Source organism: Pseudochaenichthys georgianus, chromosome 16, assembly GCF_902827115.2.
Source record: "Pseudochaenichthys georgianus chromosome 16, fPseGeo1.2, whole genome shotgun sequence".
In the NCBI taxonomy this organism is placed as follows: Eukaryota; Metazoa; Chordata; class Actinopteri; order Perciformes; family Channichthyidae; genus Pseudochaenichthys; species Pseudochaenichthys georgianus.
This window is the reverse complement of record NC_047518.2, coordinates 33,744,609-33,764,745: the sequence shown is the minus strand read 5'-3', so window position 1 is coordinate 33,764,745 and position 20,137 is coordinate 33,744,609. Positions and strand designations below refer to the sequence as shown.

At 40.9% G+C, this 20,137-nt stretch overlaps 4 protein-coding genes across 7 annotated transcripts in view; 2 read left to right on the top strand and 2 right to left on the bottom strand.

Moving 5' to 3' along the window:
- Nucleotides 1-2,501, bottom strand: part of gramd1a (GRAM domain containing 1A) — a 40,214-nt gene extending 37,713 nt beyond the window's left edge. The window contains exons 1-2 of one of the 3 annotated variants that reach the window (XM_034102090.2): nucleotides 2,181-2,501; nucleotides 1,382-1,521 (exon numbers count right to left, since the gene is read on the bottom strand). Coding sequence is in view for 1 of the 3 variants with exons in the window: in XM_071205941.1 (XP_071062042.1) it covers nucleotides 160-275 (116 nt within the window). In the remaining 2 variants the exon portion in view is untranslated. Of the gene's footprint in view, nucleotides 1-159; nucleotides 572-1,381; nucleotides 1,522-2,180 lie in introns of those variants that run through there. The other 2 variants (XM_071205941.1, XM_071205940.1) reach the window with 2 other exon arrangements.
- A 4,650-nt stretch (nucleotides 2,502-7,151) lies between these two features.
- LOC117460572 (sodium channel regulatory subunit beta-1) lies at nucleotides 7,152-12,515 on the top strand. Of its 2 annotated transcripts, XM_034102094.2 has the most exons (6): nucleotides 7,154-7,896; nucleotides 8,609-8,775; nucleotides 10,055-10,289; nucleotides 11,123-11,282; nucleotides 11,479-11,526; nucleotides 11,661-12,515. In XM_034102094.2, the coding sequence occupies exons 1-5, from the start codon at nucleotides 7,854-7,856 to the stop codon at nucleotides 11,516-11,518; spliced, it is 645 nt and encodes a 214-aa protein (XP_033957985.1). In that variant the 5' UTR covers nucleotides 7,154-7,853; the 3' UTR covers nucleotides 11,519-11,526; nucleotides 11,661-12,515. The 2 variants fall into 2 exon arrangements, with proteins under 2 accessions (XP_033957986.1, XP_033957985.1); XM_034102095.2 differs by lacking the exon at nucleotides 11,661-12,515 and having other exon boundaries at nucleotides 7,152-7,896; nucleotides 11,479-11,528.
- A 1,078-nt stretch (nucleotides 12,516-13,593) lies between these two features.
- Nucleotides 13,594-14,821, top strand: LOC117461393 (potassium voltage-gated channel subfamily E member 1-like). The gene is made up of 2 exons (XM_034103225.1): nucleotides 13,594-13,732; nucleotides 14,335-14,821. The coding sequence occupies exon 2, from the start codon at nucleotides 14,369-14,371 to the stop codon at nucleotides 14,795-14,797; it is 429 nt and encodes a 142-aa protein (XP_033959116.1). The 5' UTR covers nucleotides 13,594-13,732; nucleotides 14,335-14,368; the 3' UTR covers nucleotides 14,798-14,821.
- Nucleotides 14,822-15,176: 355 nt separating this feature from the next.
- dnajc28 (DnaJ (Hsp40) homolog, subfamily C, member 28) lies at nucleotides 15,177-17,349 on the bottom strand. Its single transcript, XM_034103224.2, is given in 6 exon segments — nucleotides 15,177-15,307; nucleotides 15,310-15,633; nucleotides 15,636-15,705; nucleotides 15,708-15,754; nucleotides 16,509-16,649; nucleotides 16,652-17,349. Coding segments are annotated over 6 exon segments (1,098 nt in total). The 5' UTR covers nucleotides 17,037-17,349.
- Between the last annotated feature and the right edge of the window lie 2,788 nt (nucleotides 17,350-20,137).

The following is a 20,137-nucleotide window of genomic DNA, read 5'->3' as shown; positions in this document are numbered from 1 at the left end:
TATGTTGTGCTCAACGTTGTTGTTGAAACAACGCCAACCGCTTATATCTCCTGACATGATATTGTGTACGTTTTAAAGAACCAAGGACAGTTGTTTTGGAGACACAAATTCGGGTTCAATATGATAAACTTTGCAGCCTGGGAAAGTTGGATATCCTACCTCCCATTGGATGAAATCCCTCCGTTGCTGTTGTCTTGCTCGGCCTCGAAAACAAGCCGAGCGACGGTGCGCGAAGTAATGTTAAAATCCACTTTTTCGCAGGAACACATCAACATACTTAGGTACGTGAAGACGCATTTGCTGGCATCAGCTAGCAGTTAGCCATACGCCAGCTAACGCTACACGCAGCCAAATTTAGCTAACGTTTCCCCCAAGCTCTGAAGGCCGACAGCTCACAAAAAGATGACTATCTGCCTAGCAGGCTTTAACTTCCAGCAGATAAAGTACTACCCCGACGTCTTTCATTATCACTTTAAAAACACTTTAAAAACAACGACCGAAGTTAGCTTCGCAGTAGGAGCGTACAAACTTGGTTTTAAAGTAACAGACAATAGCTTTTTCGTCGAAAAGTGAAAAGCAACGCCAGTCAGTCGACTGAATTACTTAGTACGTGGGGGGATACAAGAAGTCTCATTAAAAGAAGATTTATCTTTGCTTCATATATTTAACTTAAAAAGAGCCACGAAACCTTTTCAATGTCCGTATTTCAGAAATTATAAAAAATGATGTAATTAATACGTTATTACATGTTCAAAGGAACCAGAAAGACGATACTAACACCCCTCCGACAAACTTTGTGGTACAGCCCGGGGAAAATAACAGTCCAGAGGATGTGGCGTGAGAAGAAGACCAGTGTTTACATCACAACACAAGCCATTGATAAAGAAACGATTTCTCCCTCAACAAATATACTCTTTTAAATAATTTCAAACAAATCGACCGCATTTCACGCATGAACTGGGCCTGTTGTTACAACTAGGTGGTTTGATTATGAGGAGAAAAAACAAAGCAGTCCCATACAATTTCACTAATCTGATTTTTGAAACACATCTCAGTACACAATGAGCAACAAGTACATGCTAACCCCCAGATTTAGTATCATTTCAGAGTTAAATTGAAGGGAACTGTTATTTGGCCGAAATTAATAGAAACATTGCGACCTCTAGTGTCTAACACTGTGTTTTGCATTGATTATGTGTAACCTGATAACTCATCATTTACATCACTACATTTGTTTAAACTGTATTAAGCAGAAATTGAATTCTTTAATAATATAATTTGTAAGCAGTACAAAAATACATTAGGGCATAGTGCATCTATAGATAGATAGATCAGGAAATTGTATAGTTACAGTAGCAACAGCATAGCATATGTATCTCACCCCTCGCCTCCTGCTGCTGCATTGTTTCATATGGTGTCATGCAGTATTGTTGGTAGGATGCATCCTGTAGGACATTGGATATCCTCTCCTCCAGGCCACTTGCAGTAAACACAGCCGATGACAAGTCACCTTGATTGAAGCTGGAAATAAAAGAACAAACAATGATGTGATGCATTTTGAGATTTACATTTCAGATGAATTGAGAAAATAATTCTTTATGACCAATTATTAAAAAATAAATGTTGTGACTGGTGAAACATTTATTCTTTTGTTCAACCAACAATCCAAAACCCAAGGATATTCTGTGTATATCACTAAAACAAAAAATGTAACAAATCATCATAAGTGAGAGTCTAAAAGAAGCACATTTTTGGTACTTTTGCCTGAAAACAAAAAATGAGGTGATACAAATAATTGCAGTCTAGATTTATATTGATTGGGTCACTGCTTAATTAACTGACTAATCATATTAGCTCTTTTTCAACAATCTGAACATTGAAGTGTATTGCACAGTGAGTGTTACTCAAACTTTGACTCAGTTATAATGCCCACCCCCCATCATCATATATACCTACTTTGCATATTTCAATGGTATTTCCATAATGTTCAGCAGTCATGCCATACTTACATAATTCACAATATGATTAGAAATCCTCACACTTTAAACTTTAAAAGCTTTAGAACAGAAAATTGTAAAACCCTTATTGAAATAAAGTATTTTTCTAAAAGCAAAATGCACTATTTGTCCACACATATCCTAAAAAATGCCCATCTTTTGTTGTCATTGATTTGCCTTTACCTGGTTTTTAGTTTAGATTTTCGGCCAGCAGTTTCCTCTGTATCCTTTCAAATCGATGGCAGAGCATCACAATGACATGGCCGTTTTAAATTATCTTTAGAATTACCATCCTCCGTCTTCTCACTCCCTGTGACCGCTCTTGCAATCGTCACTTCACGGGCTCCATTTCAAAACAGAGGATCAACGTCTGTGCTACATAGTCAAGCAGGCAACAAACTGCTCTAGGATAAGGAGTTGTGTTGCTGAGCACCTCAGGCTGCTGAATCGGGGGACTGGAAACTCGATCTGTGCTAAAAATAAAAAAACACCACCAGCATAGCGAGAAAGGAGGTGTGTCACCCCCCCCCCCCCCCTGTGAATGCGTGTGTAGGGTCAAAAAGGTACAGCACAGCCTCATATACACAACCCTCACACACAGGGTTTATCATATGTCAACATTTCCTTGAAATCCCCCCCCCCCCCCCCTTGTGTGTGTGGGCCAATCCAAGGTCTTACTCACACTCCTCTCTTGGTCTCATGTGTGATTTCAAAGATAGCTCGGTTAATTTTAATTGTCATTAGCATTCACACAGGCTACGAGAAGGTTAAAAGAGGTGAGGACCCTTATCAAGCGCTTCACTGCTCCTAGTACTAGACTCCTGGTACGAGGATGGGTTAAAAGCAGAGAACACATTTCACTGTGTGTGCTGAGTGCTTTGCATGTGTGACCATTGAAGAGGGTTTCATCCCTCCCAATTCTAATTCTAAAACTGTGTCATCTGGTTAAATCACATGACAACATCCCTGACCTCCACTTCAGCCAGAATACACACACAGGCACACACACACACACACACACACACACACACACACACACACACACACACACACACACACACACACACACACACACACACACACACACACACACACACACACACACACACACACACACACACACACACACACACACACACACACACACACACACACACACACACACACACACACACACACCGGAGGCACACACACACATGCACACACCGGAGGCACACACACACACACACACACACACACACACACACACACACACACACACACACACACACACACACACACACACACACACACACACACACACACACACACACACACGCACGCACACACACACGCACACACACACACACACACACACACACACCGGAGGCACACACACATGCACACACCGGAGGCACACACACACATGCACACACCGGAGGCACACACACACACACACACACACACACACACACACACACACACACACACACACACACACACACACACACACACACACACACACACACACACACACACACACACACACACACACACACACACACACACACACACACACACCTGAACATATTCTTTTTTTCAAAGAAAATGTTTGTTCAGCCTTAAGGGGGGACATGTTAAAGACATGATAAGGCATTCCTTTTAATGAGAAAAAAAAATTCATTACCGTCATCACGTCAATGTCTGTTTTGTCAGCCTTGACTTCAGTGGCCTTGTTTTTCTGGCATTGACTGACTGTCAGTCCTTTTGAAGGCAGATATAAAAACTGTTGAGGAAAGAAGCTGTGTAACCTTTTCTGGTTTCAGTAACTGAACCAGAGGGAATGAAATGAGTGGGTGATTTATTTTTTTACAAACATTTATGAATATAGTTTGCATCATCATCGCCTGAGAGGGAAATTCTAAAGTACTTCACCATATCATGTGTGATTCACCAAACAAGACTGTTAAAGAAGAAATAACCACGAGATGAAATCATCACTTTAGCTAATTACACTGAACAAAAATATAAATGCAACACTTTTGTTTTTGCTCCCATTTTTCATGAGATGAACTCAAAGATCTAAAACATTTTCTATATATACAAAATAACCATTTCTCTCAAATATTGTTCACAAATCTGAAAACATCTGTGATAGTGAGCACTTCTCCTTTGCCGAGATAATCCATCCCACCTCACAGGTGTGGCATATCAAGATGCTGATTAGACAGCATGATTATTGCACAGGTGTGCCTTAGGCTGGCCACAATAAAAGGCCACTCTAAAATGTTCAGTTTTATCACACAGCACAATGCCACAGATGTCGCAAGTTTTGAGGGAGCGTGCAATTGGCATGCTGACAGCAGGAATGTCCACCAGAGCTGTTGCCCGTGAATTGAATGTTCATTTCTCTACCATAAGCCGTCTCCAAAGGCCTTTCAGAGAATTTGGAAGTACATCCAACCGGCCTCACAACCGCAGACCACGTGTAACCACACCAGCCCAGGACCTCCACATCCAGCATGTTCACCTCCAAGATCGTCTGAGACCAGCCACTCGGACAGCTGCTGCAACAATCGGTTTGCATAACCAAAGAATTTCTGCACAAACTGTCAGAAACCGTCTCAGGGAAGCTCATCTGCATGCTCGTCGTCCTCATCGGGGTCTTGACCTGACTCCGGTTCGTCGTCGTAACCGACTTGAGTGGGCAAATGCTCACATTCGATGGCGTCTGGCACGTTGGAGAGGTGTTCTCTTCACGGATGAATCCCGGTTTTCACTGTTCAGGGCAGATGGCAGACAGCGTGTGTGGCGTCGTGTGGGTGAGCGGTTTTCTGATGTCAATGTTGTGAATCGAGTGGCCCATGGTGGTGGTGGGGTTATGGTATGGGCAGGCGTATGTTATGGACGACGAACACAGGTGCATTTTATTGATGGCATTGTGAATGCACAGAGATACCGTGACGAGATCCTGAGGCCCATTGTTGTGCCATTCATCCACGACCATCACCTCATGTTGCAGAATGATAATGCACAGCCCCATGTTGCAAGGATCTGTACACAATTCCTGGAGGCTGAAAACATCCCAGTTCTTGCATGGCCAGCATACTCACCGGACATGTCACCCATTGAGCATGTTTGGGATGCTCTGGATCGGCGTATACGACAGCGTGTTCCAGTTCCTGCCAATATCCAGCAACTTCGCACAGCCATTGAAGAGGAGTGGACCAACATTCCACAGGCCACAATCAACAACCTGATCAACTCTATGCGAAGGAGATGTGTTGCACTGCGTGAGGCAAATGGTGGTCACACCAGATACTGACTAGTTTTCGGACCCCCCCAATAAAGCAAAACTGCACGTTTCAGAGTGGCCTTTTATTGTGGCCAGCCTAAGGCACACCTGTGCAATAATCATGCTGTCTCATCAGCATCTTGATATGCCACACCTGTGAGGTGGGATGGATTATCTCGGCAAAGGAGAAGTGCTCACTATCACAGATTTTTTCAGATTTGTGAACAATATTTGAGAGAAATGGTTATTTTGTGTATATAGAAAATGTTCTGGATCTTTGAGTTCATCTCATGAAAAATGGGAGCAAAAACAAAAGTGTTGCATTTATATTTTTGTTCAGTGTAAAATAGGCGGCGGCTAAAGAAAGAGCAAAAGCTATCCTGGCTCCAAAATGGTGGAATGAGCTCCCCATTGACATCAGGACAGCAGATAGCTTACACATCTTCCGGCGCAGACTGAAAACTCATCTCTTTCGACTCCACTTCGAGCGATAGAATTACTAACAAAGAACTTATATACTAATAAAGGGCTGGCTTATCTAAAGCCAGTTGAGTCGCACTTGAAATGTGTTGGCTCTATGAAACCTGATGTTCTTATATGATTCTGTTTTCCTCAAGTTTGTATCTTCCTGGTCAAATACACTTATTGTAAGTCGCTTTGGATAAAAGCGTCAGCTAAATGCAATGTAATGTAATGTAAAAAGCAGACGAGGAAACAGAATATTCAAATGAGATTACTTTTAATTGATTATAGTAATGAAAACATTTAGAACAGTCCAATCTTTAAGGCAATCAAGTCTAACAGAAAATAAGAACAGATGAGGTATTTTCCATAACCAGGACAAATTGTATTTAGCATTTAGCTTGCACAAGTTCAGTACACAATCCCTAGCACTATATTTTAAACTAGACACGCTTTAAAATTAAACTCAAAAAGGTATGGAGAATGATATTGCAGCTTTCCAGAGTTCCCCATGAATTCGGGCAATATCAACTTGTCTGATGAGATCTGAGAGTCTTAAAGCAAAGCTGGAACGAGTTAACTTTCCACATCCCAAGCACAGTTGAATGAAAGATAAACAGACAGACACACTTTTTGAAGATTTTAAATGAGTTTAGCAATTTTTATCACTATCCAACTCGACAGATTGATCCTGAATAACGAGTGTGTTGTTGACTGGCATGGTAATTGCATATTGGGTTGCAAGTTCATCTAAACAGTACACAAAAAATTAAAAATTCAAAGCTGATTTTTAAAAATGTATAAAATATAACATCTAGGATAGAAAACAATCCCTGGCACATACTGTAATTTAGCTGGAAGCATGCATCACATTATATTGTTTAAGATTAAATGGGTCATATTTGTACTTATCACTTTAAATCACATGCGTTATTCAATTACTGCAAAAAAAAAGTAACAATACATAATAATAATAATAATAATAATAATAATAATAATAGACTTTATTTACAGAGCACTCGTAAAAAAAGGTACAAAGTGTTTTGCAGAGAGAAAACTGAAAAAGAAAATGCAAATGAAAGATTATAATATTATTACAATGGCATCTCAGATAAAGTCTAGATACGCTTTACAATAAAAGTATGTTTTAAGAAGAGAATAGGAAGGACACACTGACTAATGGAGACAGATAGAGGGAGATAGACAGAGGGGAACATAAGGGGTGCTTTGAATAACCCAACATTCACAATACTGGAGCAAAGGCTTCTCTCCTGAAGTGTCCTTGAGCAAAGAACTGAATCCCTGAAGCCGATCATGACCTCTGACCTGTGGAGAGGGAAAGAAAAACAGATCAAACTAAAGCAGCATATCATGTAATGGTTTGTACAGCTATCCCTTTAAGCCTCACATGGTTGTTTACTTCAGCATGTGTTTCTCGGAATTAATTTGTTTAACAAAACATGTCAGGGATGATTTTGCATGCATTAAAGAATGAATATAGACTTCAATACATAGACCAGAATGATGATCTCATCCCACAGATATTATAACGGTTGGCAAAATAACTAAAGCATGTATGACTTTTGTAAGCTCTTTAACTAATAATTAAACTTTTAATAATAAAAAACCTTTAACAGAATGGAAACGTTTCCTGTTTGAGAGAACTTTTATTGTCAATCTATAAATCATAAGAACTTGTCTGGAGTCTGGTTTATAGACGGCCATGCTGAAGTAATGGAATAGGTCTCGTCATCTCAGGTTTCCTGCCGGTGTTCAACACTCACAACGTCCAACGCTCCTGGATTCACACGCTCTTAATATAGCTTGTCTAAAGTCATACGAGACTGCAGTTGAGACTTAAAACTAGTATGAAGACACACAGTGACTCGGGTTCTTTTTGTAAACTTTTTTGACGAGAGGCTTTCCTTCATTTTTGGCATTTGTAAAATACAACTTTGTTAATCTATTGGACTTTCTGGATTAAATTGGTTTGCCAAGAAGAACATGGAATTATTCGGGGATCAAGCATTATGACAGTCATGTCAATCGCCACAGATATTTCTCTGCAAGGAAAGTTCAATATTTTGTCAAACAGCTGGCCATAAGTTGCTCCAGCAGATATGAAATGCCACTTGTCCCTTTTGGTTGTCTTTAATCTTTTCGGTAAGTACAACATTATTTATGTTACTGGGTAAAGTTGCATGTGTTAAAGGGAGCTTCTCTTTTTTCAGGGTAAATTGCAATCACTGTAATATAATCTATCACAGTGTTATATTTGCAATTTTATCAATGTTAGTTTATTAACAACTATAATTGGTTAAATCTCTACCATGTCCTTTAATACCTTTTTTAGGTGTTTTAAGAAACTCAGAGAAAATAACAAGCTGTTTCTCTGAGACAGAAAGCTTGTAATAAAGTTTAAAATTTTTTGTTTATTTTTGTGGCTGATATCTTTTACCAAGTTAATTTATAATACTAAAATAAACTGTAATATCTCTCTCTGGACTGTAACTGTAATCCCCCTGCTTAATGTTTTAGTTCATTTGCTGTGTTTGTTTTATATTGTGTCTTTTAGTCTTGTGTTAAGAACTTTGCTTTGATTTTAAAAGATTCTACATAAACTTGCCTTTTCTCATATGACCGCTAAACAAAAAACACCATCAGAACTACATCATAGGTTAAAAAACATATATGGATCGCAGCATCAGTTAATATACATATAGACGAGTGCAAGTGCTTGATTACTTAGCATGAAAAGTAAAGTTCCTCATATAATATTTAAGATAAATAAGAAGTAAGCACAATATACTAATACCCTTGCACGCTCTACCTCTCTTACCTATTTTTGTCTCTTTTCGTTATTTTCCCTCGGTAGTATCTCAGTGCCATGGCGGCTGTGCGGAGGTGGACTCCATGACTGAAGCCGTGGCAGGAGAAGGATTCCTGCTGGGCTGCATCTCCTGTAAGAAGAGAGAGGAGGTGTCCGCCCGAGCCACGGTGGACTGGCACTTCAAACCGCTGGGAGTGGAGGATTTCAAGCCAGTAAGTTCACAACAGCCTTTAAAGGTCCCCTATGATACTGTTTTTCATCAATATATTATAGGCCTCAGATATAATACAAAACATGCCTCTGAAGTGTTTGGCTCCAAATACCAAACAGGTCATGCATTGTAGCATCCCATAATCCCCTCTGATTCAGCCCTGTCTCAAAAGTGCTGATTCTCTGTCTGTTACTTTAGATGAAAATAAGGAGCCCCTCCCCACGCCCCTCTGAGAGATAATTGATTAAAAAGAACACAATGGTGCTCTAAGAGGAGATTCAGGTGATGAGGTGGGGGTTACCTTGGTTGGTGACAAGCCAAAAAATCTTTTTGACATCATAAAGTGGCCAAAATCGGATCAGCTCATTTTCAGACAGGTTTTTATATAAATGGATCAGGACAAAAAGTGAGCGAATCTTTTTTCCTGAAACTTTCAGAATCTCTTAACGCAGAGGGGACACATGTTTATGTATAAAAGACATGAAAAATAAGTGGATTTTGCATAATAGGTGACCTTTAAAAGGAACGAAAAAAGCTGGCTAGGGTTTCTGAATGAGAAGGGCAACTGTAATACCGTCCCATAAGGTACATTTTTGTAAGCCTATTTCCTTTTTGTATACTAGCTTTACTTTATGAAGACACTAACTTTATTTTGGTTAGTGTTCTCCTCTACATTTCTATTGTTATCTTTTACAATGTTATTATCATGAATATAATGTTTAGTATTTCTGCTTTTCTAGAAGGACGTATACATTTCCCATCATTTGAAACTACTAAGGAGAAAAATGTATATAAAAGGTCAAAGGGCTTTATTGTCGTATTCACAGCTACAGTTTAGGTATGCAATGTCAACCAATAATACAACTTAAATATATATAAGACATCAAAATAAAAAGTGCAAGAAGAAACAACAAGAAGAAACAGAGAAGTAAGAAAATGCTGCAAGAGAATGGTGCTATATGCAATGCATGAAAAGTTAACTATATGCAGGTAAAATAGAATAAGATGAGCTAATGTAATGTAAATGCCGTACAGTGAAATAAAACACTAATACTAGTTAAATATGTGAGATGCAAACAGATGAATGGTATGAAGTTGTGAAGGTACATAGTGTTGCTGGGGTGATGGGGTCTTTGATAATCCTGTGGGCCATATCCCAGAGATAAGTTATTGTAGTGTGTATACTTAAAGCAAGACATCTAACTGAGTATGCATGCTCTTAAATCTTTCCCTGGATTACAGGAATATTGAAAACATTCCCATTTGTTTCCTCCTCTCAGATTTTCCACTATGAACACCCCAGTGCCAACATCATGGATGAGGATTTCAGCGACCGTTTAGAGTGGCATGGGACAAAAAACAGCGACATTCAAATAGGAGCCATTTACATCCATAACGTCACCTTTAATGAAACGGGGACGTTCCGCTGCACAATCCACCGCACCCTCTTCCTGCGGCAGTACAATGAGAACGTCACTGTGGAGAAGGAGGTGGAGCTCACTGTGGTGGCTGTAGGTAGGTGGGGTGTACATGTGAAGGCTCAGGTCCTTCACTTTAGTACAATATCTAATACAACTATGTACAAATATTCAGAAAGATATGCAAGTAGCCTAATAATTATGTAGGGAATGCCCGCTGTGACTAATGTATGTTAAAATATTTGATCATTTTAGAGTTTGGGCCTTGAACAGTTAGAAGTTCAAATGCAAATAGTTCTTTGAGGAAACTGAAAGGAAACATTTTTTAGTAAGGGGTCAAGATCCGGCAATGTTGGAAAACACTGGCATACTGTTTCAGGTCAATGTTAGGTTTCTAAAAGGTTGCCCGACACTTGGATTTGGGGAGAAAAATGTGTTGGTATCCAAAGTGTGGATGATAAAGTGGAGCGTGGGTGGGATTGAAACAAAAAACAGTGACTTAAGTATGACCTGCCAATCAAGTAAACACAATCCAAAACGTAGTTCAACACAGGGGGCAGAACTTTGGCTCTAGGAGAGCAATACACTTTTTGATAACATTGCCAAAAACAATGTAAGAGTGGTGTTACACTCAACTCAGTTATTGAGAGACCTAAAATGTGGATAACAATACTTTCCCTCATTTTAAAACCTCAAAATAATGCAATTCTAAGGCACTCTTGCATCGGCTTGATTTGTTTCACTTTTCAGAGCCACAGTTGACGTCCCCCTGTTTTAAAGCATTTCTAGGTTCATGATTGTAGGTTATGACTTAAACAGAAAAGTTTTACATTTAATCTATATTTCTAACTTCCTTAAGACTCTGCACAAAAGACTTAAACCTGCAGACACGCTTCCTCTATTTTGCTACATGTTGATTTTCTTCCCCAGCCAATCGGGAGCTGACATCGGTGATCGCAGAGATCATGATGTACGTGCTGATCGTGGTTCTGCAGCTGTGGCTCATTGGGGTTCTGATCTACTGCTACAAGAAGATTTCAGAAGAGTACGAAGCTCGGGAGACCCACAAAGCTCTCAAAGCTCAGGCAGTGTGAGTCATCAGTCTTTTAGGGGATGCATTACCAAATTGATTGATTGTATTCAACATTAAACTGGGTCTCCATTTGAATACAGTATATACTATAAGTGTTTGACCAAATGGTGTCCATTTTTCTGATTGTCTTCATTTTGGACACAATGAGGTTCAGATAAATCTTTTTATCACATCTTTTCTTTTTAATTTCTAGGCTTGCAAAAGACAACTGTGATGGGGTGCAGCTAGAGTGACATTACCAGTGAGTTAGATTTATCCTAAACAATTATACACAATTACTGGCTTGCACAACGTCTTATTTAGGAAAATGTCATCATATTACACATATCATACGCATGTGTTTCTGTTTAACTGTTTTTATTTTGTATCCATCAGGTAAAAAAGATCTTCTCTGCGAGATTGAAGCTTCTAGCTGTACCACAAATGGCACAATTACTGTATAAGAAGTTACTGTACAAGGTGACCTTGGCAGAAGCCCGGTTGTTTATGCTGAATCTATTATTAACTGTAACCCAAATCAGATGAACGTTTGTAGAATTGTGAAAAAAAAGTCTTTTTTCAAGGTCTTTGAAAACAAATGGCCTTCAATTTAGGAAAACAATTTTTTTATGAATCTTTGAATAGTCAATGATGTACTTTAATCATAAACATTTTTGAAATTCCCAGAGATAATTCCCTAAAATTATGTTTTTACTTTTTACAGACTGCGTTTGATAAAGTCCTGATAACACAGAAGTATTCAACTTAAAACAATGAGATGTAGAAATGCAAGAAGCCTTGGTAATGCTGCTCCTCTAGGTCATAACAAGTTTATCAGTTATCTAAACGACCATTGACAAACTACTGACTTATTCATTCAGTATTTCTTAACACTTAAAAGCACTGACACTTATTTATCTGCATGCCTTAGCGCTCAGGATCAATAGTGAAAACAGAAATGTGTGTCGATAAAATATATAGCTTCAAGTTGACTGGTGGTGCAACGGGCTGATTTGTGTACCAAAAGCTGCTCTTAATGCAGCTCATGACATTAATATGATCTTATGATAGATAGGCCTAAGTTGGAACACTTTATATTTTGAGATTTTAATGTGAGAGTGAATGATAACATTGATATCTTTCATTGTTAAGCAGGATGTCAGGATGTCGGACTAAACATATCCAACGGTGGTTTTCTGCACGATAAAGTTTGCAATTTAACTTGAATAAAATACATGTTTTTATAAATGGGTTTGCTTTCTGTCTTTTTCTGTCTTGGCAAAGAAATGTAACATTATAACCTTACAATTTTCCACTACTGAAGAATTTCATACATTCTCTGGATTTTGCAAGTCATATTTTTCGTAAGAATCCTGGGTAATGCGAATACCTTGTCTGAAAATGTTTTGGAGAAGATACAACATGGATCTCTTGACTTTGCACTGCTTGCCAATCCCACTACAGAATATAAAAAAATATGTAGCGATAAACAGGCCTATCTTAAATCCAGTTTAATAGGTTTCAGAACACACACACACACACACACACACACACACACACACACACACACACACACACACACACACACACACACACACACACACACACACACACACACACACACACACACACACACACACACACACACACACACACACACACACACACACACACACACACACACACACACACACACACACACACACACACACACACACACACACACGACTACAAGACTGAGTTAAAGGACGTTTGGAGGTGATAGTGTGAAACACGATCTAGTCTGAGCTGCAGACTGTCCTCTGCTCTGAAAGCAGCTTTGTTCTCCTGCTGAAGCCTGGAACCTCCTCCTCCTACTGCAAAATGCGACATTAGAGATTAGATAAATAATTAAGACAATGCATCCATCCACATACACTGTTCACACAATGGGTTTAAACACTGTATTTTAGCCTGAAGTGATGATGAAAACTGTATCTCTTTGCAATACTTAATATAATTGTTTTCTTGATTTCTGGTGTCACACAATTCTTTTTCACATTGAACATAAAGACATTAAACCCACATGACATATTTTTAGAATGACTATCATGACATCTTACCAAGTAAACAAGACAACATCCTTACTCAATTAATATGCTCTTCTATACATTGGTTAATTTCAGTTTCACCAGTAGAAGAGTTGTTTAAGTCAAGCTACACCACTGCCTCGCTATACTGAGCTTTTGACCTTGGCCTGTGACCTCCTCGTTTCATTAAAAGTGTTGACAAGTTGAACATGCAGCATATCTCTTCCCAGACAAGCATGAGCATGAAGGAGAGCCCATTATGACCAAGACAGGCGTAAATGTTGCTTCTATTCAACGTGTAGTTTAAGAGCTGCTTCTAATCCTGCTGGAGATTGGACACGAGTTGAAAAGATCGATGTTTGCTGCTGACAACGGAAACTACTTCCATTTCCTTGAAAGGTAGGCTTTCCTTTTTACTGCATGTAGCAGGAATAATGAAAAAACACTTACATGTATTTGAGGGTGAGCCTTTTTGTATCAGTTCCCTTTTAATCTCACGGCACCAAATCTAACCCTTACATTTTGATTATTCAGCGCTTTCATTTCATTTTTTTTGCGGTACTCATCACAGGATACAATTCCAACGTGTTACTTTAACATGAAGACATACAAATGCGTTGCTTAATACAAATGTATACATTCTGGATAACTGGGATTTATTTTCAAATCACTATGAGGTACATGTTACTTTGTGACACTTAGATCAATGTCTTGCTTATTATGCCTCCCATTTAGCTACTCTTTTTTTTGTAATACTTTAATATGCCTACATTCCTGCAGATTTGATTTGAAATGTCTTTTAGCAACTCATGAAATCAGCAATCTGCAACTCAGGAATAAAGTCCTAATTTGCCTCTGAGTGGTTGTAACATGTTAGAAGGAACAATTCAGGTATTATTAAAGCTAAATGATACAATAGTAAACCAAAGTTTAATTCCTGCAGAGATAGTGGTATTACCTGTGAGATGAATCTTTTTCTTACAGTCTCCTCTCTCTTCCAGTTGCAGTTAGCTAAGCGCCCAGCAGAGGTCGGCCATGCCACACATCAACACCACAGAGCTGCAGTCGCTCCTGCTCTCATTCCTGCAGCACTGCCTCAACAGCACAGGCATGCTGTCTCCACAGCTGCCTCAGAACTACACTACCCAGCAGGCTGTGCACCAGGGGGCTGGAGCCGGAGCCAGGGCCAACTCTCAGTCTCAGGGCATGCTGTATATCCTGCTGGTGGTTGGCATGTTCAGCTTCTTCACATTCGGCATCATGCTCAGTTACATTCGCTCCAAGAAGCTTGAGAGCTCTCAAGATCCGTACCACCAGTACATCGCCCACGACTGGACCAAGGTGGTGTCTCGGTCCAGGGCTGTCGCCCAGGCGCTGCACAGGGAGGCAGCAGGAAACGGAGCCAGAGGCAAGGAACCCATCGTCATCTGCAACCCTGCAACACTGGAGCAGCTGCCAGACTAGAATGAGACATTTAGCTATTTAAACACTTCCCACAGTCAAACACCTAATACACTGTAACACTAGATTTTTGATCAACTTAACTTTTAATGTCACACAGCACCACAATTTACAGTGTTAGGTGTGTTTTTTCAGATTAATAATGTCATACAATGTACCTCATGTTCTTTATCAACACATGCAGTTCCTCACATTTTACAGTCACATACCCATGATCGCTCAATACTGCTTTGCCAATAGCACCTGATGACAATCCAGCATATCTGCACAACAGCAGTGACACAGAAACAAATTGGTGACAGAATCGTTTCTGATTGCATATACTGTAAGTGTCTCTAAATATTACCCCACATATTTTTTCTGTTTAGTTTGATTCAGAGTTTTAGTATTTTAATCTGAGAAAGTTCCTCATCCAACACAGCAGGCCTTGCTGTTTTGTGATTTGAGGCTTAGTTACTGCGTTGGATCTTTTATTCTCTTCCTTCCACCTCTCTCGCTCCTTTTATCTCTCTCTCTCTGCTGGTCCAGTCTGTGTTGGTGTGCTCCTTTCACAGCTCGGTCAATCTCTCGTGATAAACTGAAGTGAACCATTTGCATGTTGAGCATCGGAACGATGAGGTTGTAATCGTCCACCATCTTGTTAAGTTTCACTAAATCCCCCTCTGCGGATTCACACAGCTGCTCCCATTTGCTTTGCTCTTTAGGAGCCAATGGGTCACCAAGCCTGGCTCTCTCCTCCAATAACTTATTTAGGATCTCGGCGATGGTCTCTCGGATGTCGCGTTGCGTGACGACCCAGGGTGGCTGGTAGCCGTTGTCGAAGAGGATGCAGTTGAGGCTCCACTCAAGTTTCTAAAGTCTCCTCGTGCCATGGACTCCTGGATCATGTCCTCCACAAGCCGCTCCACTCCACAGCCTGAGTGATCTTGATCTTTCGGCTCCGCTGACGTATGTCCTGTTCTATTATGGCGCGTTTCCACTGCAGCGGGTAGCTCGCTTTAAGCGTGCCGAGCCGTGCAGGGCCCGTTTTTGGTTGCGCTTCCACTTGGCCTAGTTTTGGCCCGGGGCTACTTTTTCACCTTTTTTCTGGCCCGACTAAATTGTGGTTCTAGGGCCAGGAACAACCAGGCTGAGTCGGGCTGAGTATGCTAAACTAGAGAGAGAATCGCTGGCAAGGGGGCTACAACTACAACAAGATGAACATATTTGACCGTGATTTAATTGTAATACACGTTTCAAAATGATGCCGAAGTAACAACATACTGATACCGGTTAGTAAAAACCATGAATTAATGCTTTGACAAGTCTGCAGACAGACGGCAGGCGAAAACCCCTTTTTATAATGCGTGTTTTCTAAATGGAGCTTGGCTAAGCTAACGTTATATATGCTCCGACCGTCCACACTCACAACAACGGCCTACAGACATAAATAAACCAGCGACTGTATTCTCCATGACACAGGCAGTCTGTGGTTTGTACTTGTTTAACTTTTGTCTAGTTTCTGAACAGATATGAAGAGCTGTGAGCTCTGAGTGCTAACAGCTAACGGCTGTGTTGTTTTTTGGGGCGCTCATTGAAGATGACGTCACGGCTCCGCCTACACTGCGTTACTATAGTAACTACCCCAGTTCCTAAACTGTAATGGAAGCGCAGCATTAAAGTGAGCCGGGCCTAATAAGGCCTAACCAAACCGAGCGAGGCCTGCAGTGGAAACGCGCCATTAGTGCCCCCTCTGCAGCGGCTGCCCTCTCGTGCTCCCTCTGCCGGTAGTTCAAAACCTGCTCGGATACCCGGTCGACACGAATCTGTCGATACTGGCACTCACGCTGGCTGGGCGTGCCTGAGCCCACACCCTGAGGTAGTGTCTGTAGAGAAAGGCTTTACCTCTTGAATTATCTTCATCCTCCACTTGCTTGCCTCCATCTGTGCGATTGGTCTTATGGGCCAGAACGGCACGGTAGGCCTCCTCAACTCGAGCAGAAAGCATTGCATCTGCAGTTGGAGCGCCAGAGTCTGGGTGATAGAGCTTGGCGAGGCGCAGGTATGCCTCTTTCACCTGACCTGGACTGCTTTGTGCCTCGTCAGGCAGCTGGAGGATCCTGTAGCTCTCTCGCAGGCTTCGGCTCCTCTGGTGCATTGAGCTGAGCTCTCTGAGCAACAGGGACTGTCGAGACAAAACGAGTAGAAAACGGCCATGGTAGAAGCCGCTGCGGGAAACTAGGAGGTGGAAAGGGCAACTCATTTCTAGCACACTCCTGCAGATTTAAACATTTTGAAAGGTTATTGTAGACAACCAGTCATATACATTATGTTTCAATAAAAAGGTAGTTGATTCTGTCAGGTAGGAGATTACTTAGGAGACTACCAGAAGTACAAATAAGCTTAAATGAAGCCTCAAACAAAATGTTTGGTTTCTTTACATTTAGCCTTTGGATGTTTCGAATCTGATAGTTGGGTTAATTTTATAATTAAATCTCTTTTGCTTTGATTTGGTATTAACTGTGTTTTGATCAGTCTGCAAACAGATTTGGGGGCAATACATAAAGATTGATTGATAAAGGGTAACTCAATGTTTTTCACCTGTCCTTATAATGAATATCCCTATTTAACACGTTTATAATATTGGTAATACATTTTGAAATGTAATAACCCTTGTGTTTTTATTAACTTGATATCTTCATTTAATGTCATGTGGCCTCACAGACCCTGCTGTATGTGTGAACATGATTGCAAAATAAATAAATGTTTTCCCTTTTACATGTTGTTAATCTCTTTTGAATTTATAGAAATCCTAAATGATTGAGGTGATACGTCTGTGCCATAACCAACGTTAACGTTAGCTTTCTGAGCAACGTCCACAGCAGCTTTTCAAAAATCTTGAAAATCTTGGAGCTGGGTGTGTCTGACAGCTTGGGGATTTTTTGCGAGCAATGCGACCAACAACCAATCACATGAATCTCCCGCCCCCGATATACGAAGCAAAAAACCCCGGGGATTTTATGCGAGCAATATATATATAAACTCCCCAAACAGGCGAAAACCTACCAGTTTCACCCACTGTCTCTGCCACCTCCCTCCATGCCTGGTTCCTCCGGTTTGTATCCCGTTAATAGTTCTGGTCGTAAAGAACCGGGTGATTTGCTACCGTAATTTCTCGTTTGGAATATGAGGAAATGAACTGCGGTCTGGTTCTCCCTGCTTACACGCGGTTTGATTGGCTAGCGCTTCTACTGTCAGATTTGTATAAACGTGTTTGATTGGCTGACGCTTCCAGCTCAGCTTCAAAAGTTGAACATTGCTCAACTTTGGAATCCTGGAAATCCTGGAAATCTTCGCTTTGCTCCCCCACAATGCAGTTCGGCGAAAAGCGAGGCAAAGTGACGTCATCCCCATTCAAAGTCAATGGGCAGAGAAGCGTTGGAAGCGGTGGAAGATTCGTCTAAAGCTGCTGTGTGGACGTACGGCCCGTCTACACTACAGGCATCAAAAAATCTTGAAGCTGGGCGTGTCTGAAGCTTGGCGATTTTTTCGGAAAGAACCGGGTGATTTGCTACCGTAATTTCTCGTTTGGAATATGAGGAAATGAATTGCGTTCTGGCTCTCCCAGCTTGCACGCGGTTTGATTGGCTAGCGCTTGTACTGGCGGGATTTGCATAAACGGGATTTGATTGGCTGATCCCAGCTTCGAAAGCATCGGGAGCATCAAAAGTTGAACATTGCTCAACTTCTGATGCTCACGATGCTTGCAAAGCCATGCTCTGCTCCCCACAATGCAGTTCGGCGAAGATTCAAAATCTTCTACGTCACCCCATTCAAGTGAATGGGCGAAGCGTTGAAAGCATTTTTCGATGCCTGTAGTGTAGACGGGCCGTTATAGTCAAATGACTACACTGAGTTTTGGTCATAACTTTTCATACAAGATCACACAGTTGTGTTGCAGTGTCATCATGTGAAATCCAGAACAAAACTAACTTACTAACTAACGACTTACGGCCTGTCTACACTACAGGCATCAAAAAATCTTGAAGCTGGGCGTGTCTGAGGCTTGGCGATTTCTCGCGCCCAAGGCGACCAACAACCAATCAGGAATCTCCCGCCCCCGGCATACAAAGCAATAGCAATGTTAAAACTAAGTAAACTGGATATAAAATCCCCAAACAGGCGAAAACCTTCCAGTTTCATCCACTGTCTCTGCCACCTCCCTCCATGCCTCGCTCCTCCGGTTTGTATCCCGGTAGATGAACAGAGACTGATCATACAGCACCGGGTGATATTCTACCGCTCCATTTTTTGAATATGAGGAAATGACCAGCGTACTCTCTCCCAGCATACACGCGGTTTGATTGGCTAGCGCTTGTACTGTCAGATTTGCATACGCATGATTTGATTGGCTGATGCCAAGCATCGAGCCTCAAAAGTTGAACATTGCTCAACTTTTGATGCTCGCGATGCTTGCAGAGCCACGCTCCGCTCCCCACAATGCAGTTCGGCGAAGATTCAAAATCAACTACGTCACCCCATTCAAGTGAATGGGCGAAGCGTTGAAAGCATTTTTCGATGCCTGTAGTGTAGACGGGCCGTTACTGACACAAATCACAGTCACAAAATGCCTCTCACATATCCACATTAATAACTACAACAAAGATACGGTTTACGTTGAAGGTTGATTCACTGCTAGCTAGGAAACAGTATGACTTCAGTAATAAGTAAAAACAAATAGGCTATGTTTCACAAATTAACGCTGAAGACTGAATAGACCATGGCTGTTTTTAGCATATTAATGTAACGTCTGTATTATATAACCTTGTACTTTAAACCTAAGACAAACTCATGTTTACCTCAGTGCGGCTCGTAGTTGTTACCTTCACATCCATGGTTGTTACATAGGCCTACTGGACCTTCTTCTTCTACTGTTTCTTATCGCCCTCCGTCGTCCATCTGGTAACCTGGCAACAGGAGGGCGCTAAAGGAGGGATCAAAAGACTCAAATCCAGTAAACTCGGCAATAGTAAATTAATTATTTAGAAAACAATAGAGTGACTGTAACTCTAACAGCTCAGCACGTTTTCAAAAAGTTTTTCAATTAATTTAATACATTAAAGGTGGGGTATGTAATTAATTTCAGAAACACTTTTTGTTATATTCCACGGAATGCTCTTAACATCCTGATAGCAATGAATATATTAAATGCTTTGACAATAAATACATTTAAAAAAAATGCATCTGTGGAAGCCGTAGCACTGTACAAAGCACGACCAATAGCCGGCCCGGCTAAAATAACTGGATGGCCTACCTGCCTGTCAGCCTTCCATCTGTGCACAAAGTTATCTTGTGCCCTCATTG

Excerpts from the sequence above, each read along its gene's own strand:
- LOC117460572 (XM_034102094.2), top strand. The coding sequence starts at position 7,854 with ATGAAATGCCACTTGTCCCTTTTGGTTGTCTTTAATCTTTTCG. Across the intron at positions 7,897-8,608 it reads GGTTGTCTTTAATCTTTTCG|TATCTCAGTGCCATGGCGGC; the intron begins GTAAGTACAACA and ends TTCCCTCGGTAG. Across the intron at positions 11,283-11,478 it reads GCTCTCAAAGCTCAGGCAGT|GCTTGCAAAAGACAACTGTG; the intron begins GTGAGTCATCAG and ends TTTAATTTCTAG.
- LOC117461393 (XM_034103225.1), top strand. The coding sequence starts at position 14,369 with ATGCCACACATCAACACCACAGAGCTGCAGTCGCTCCTGCTCTCATTC.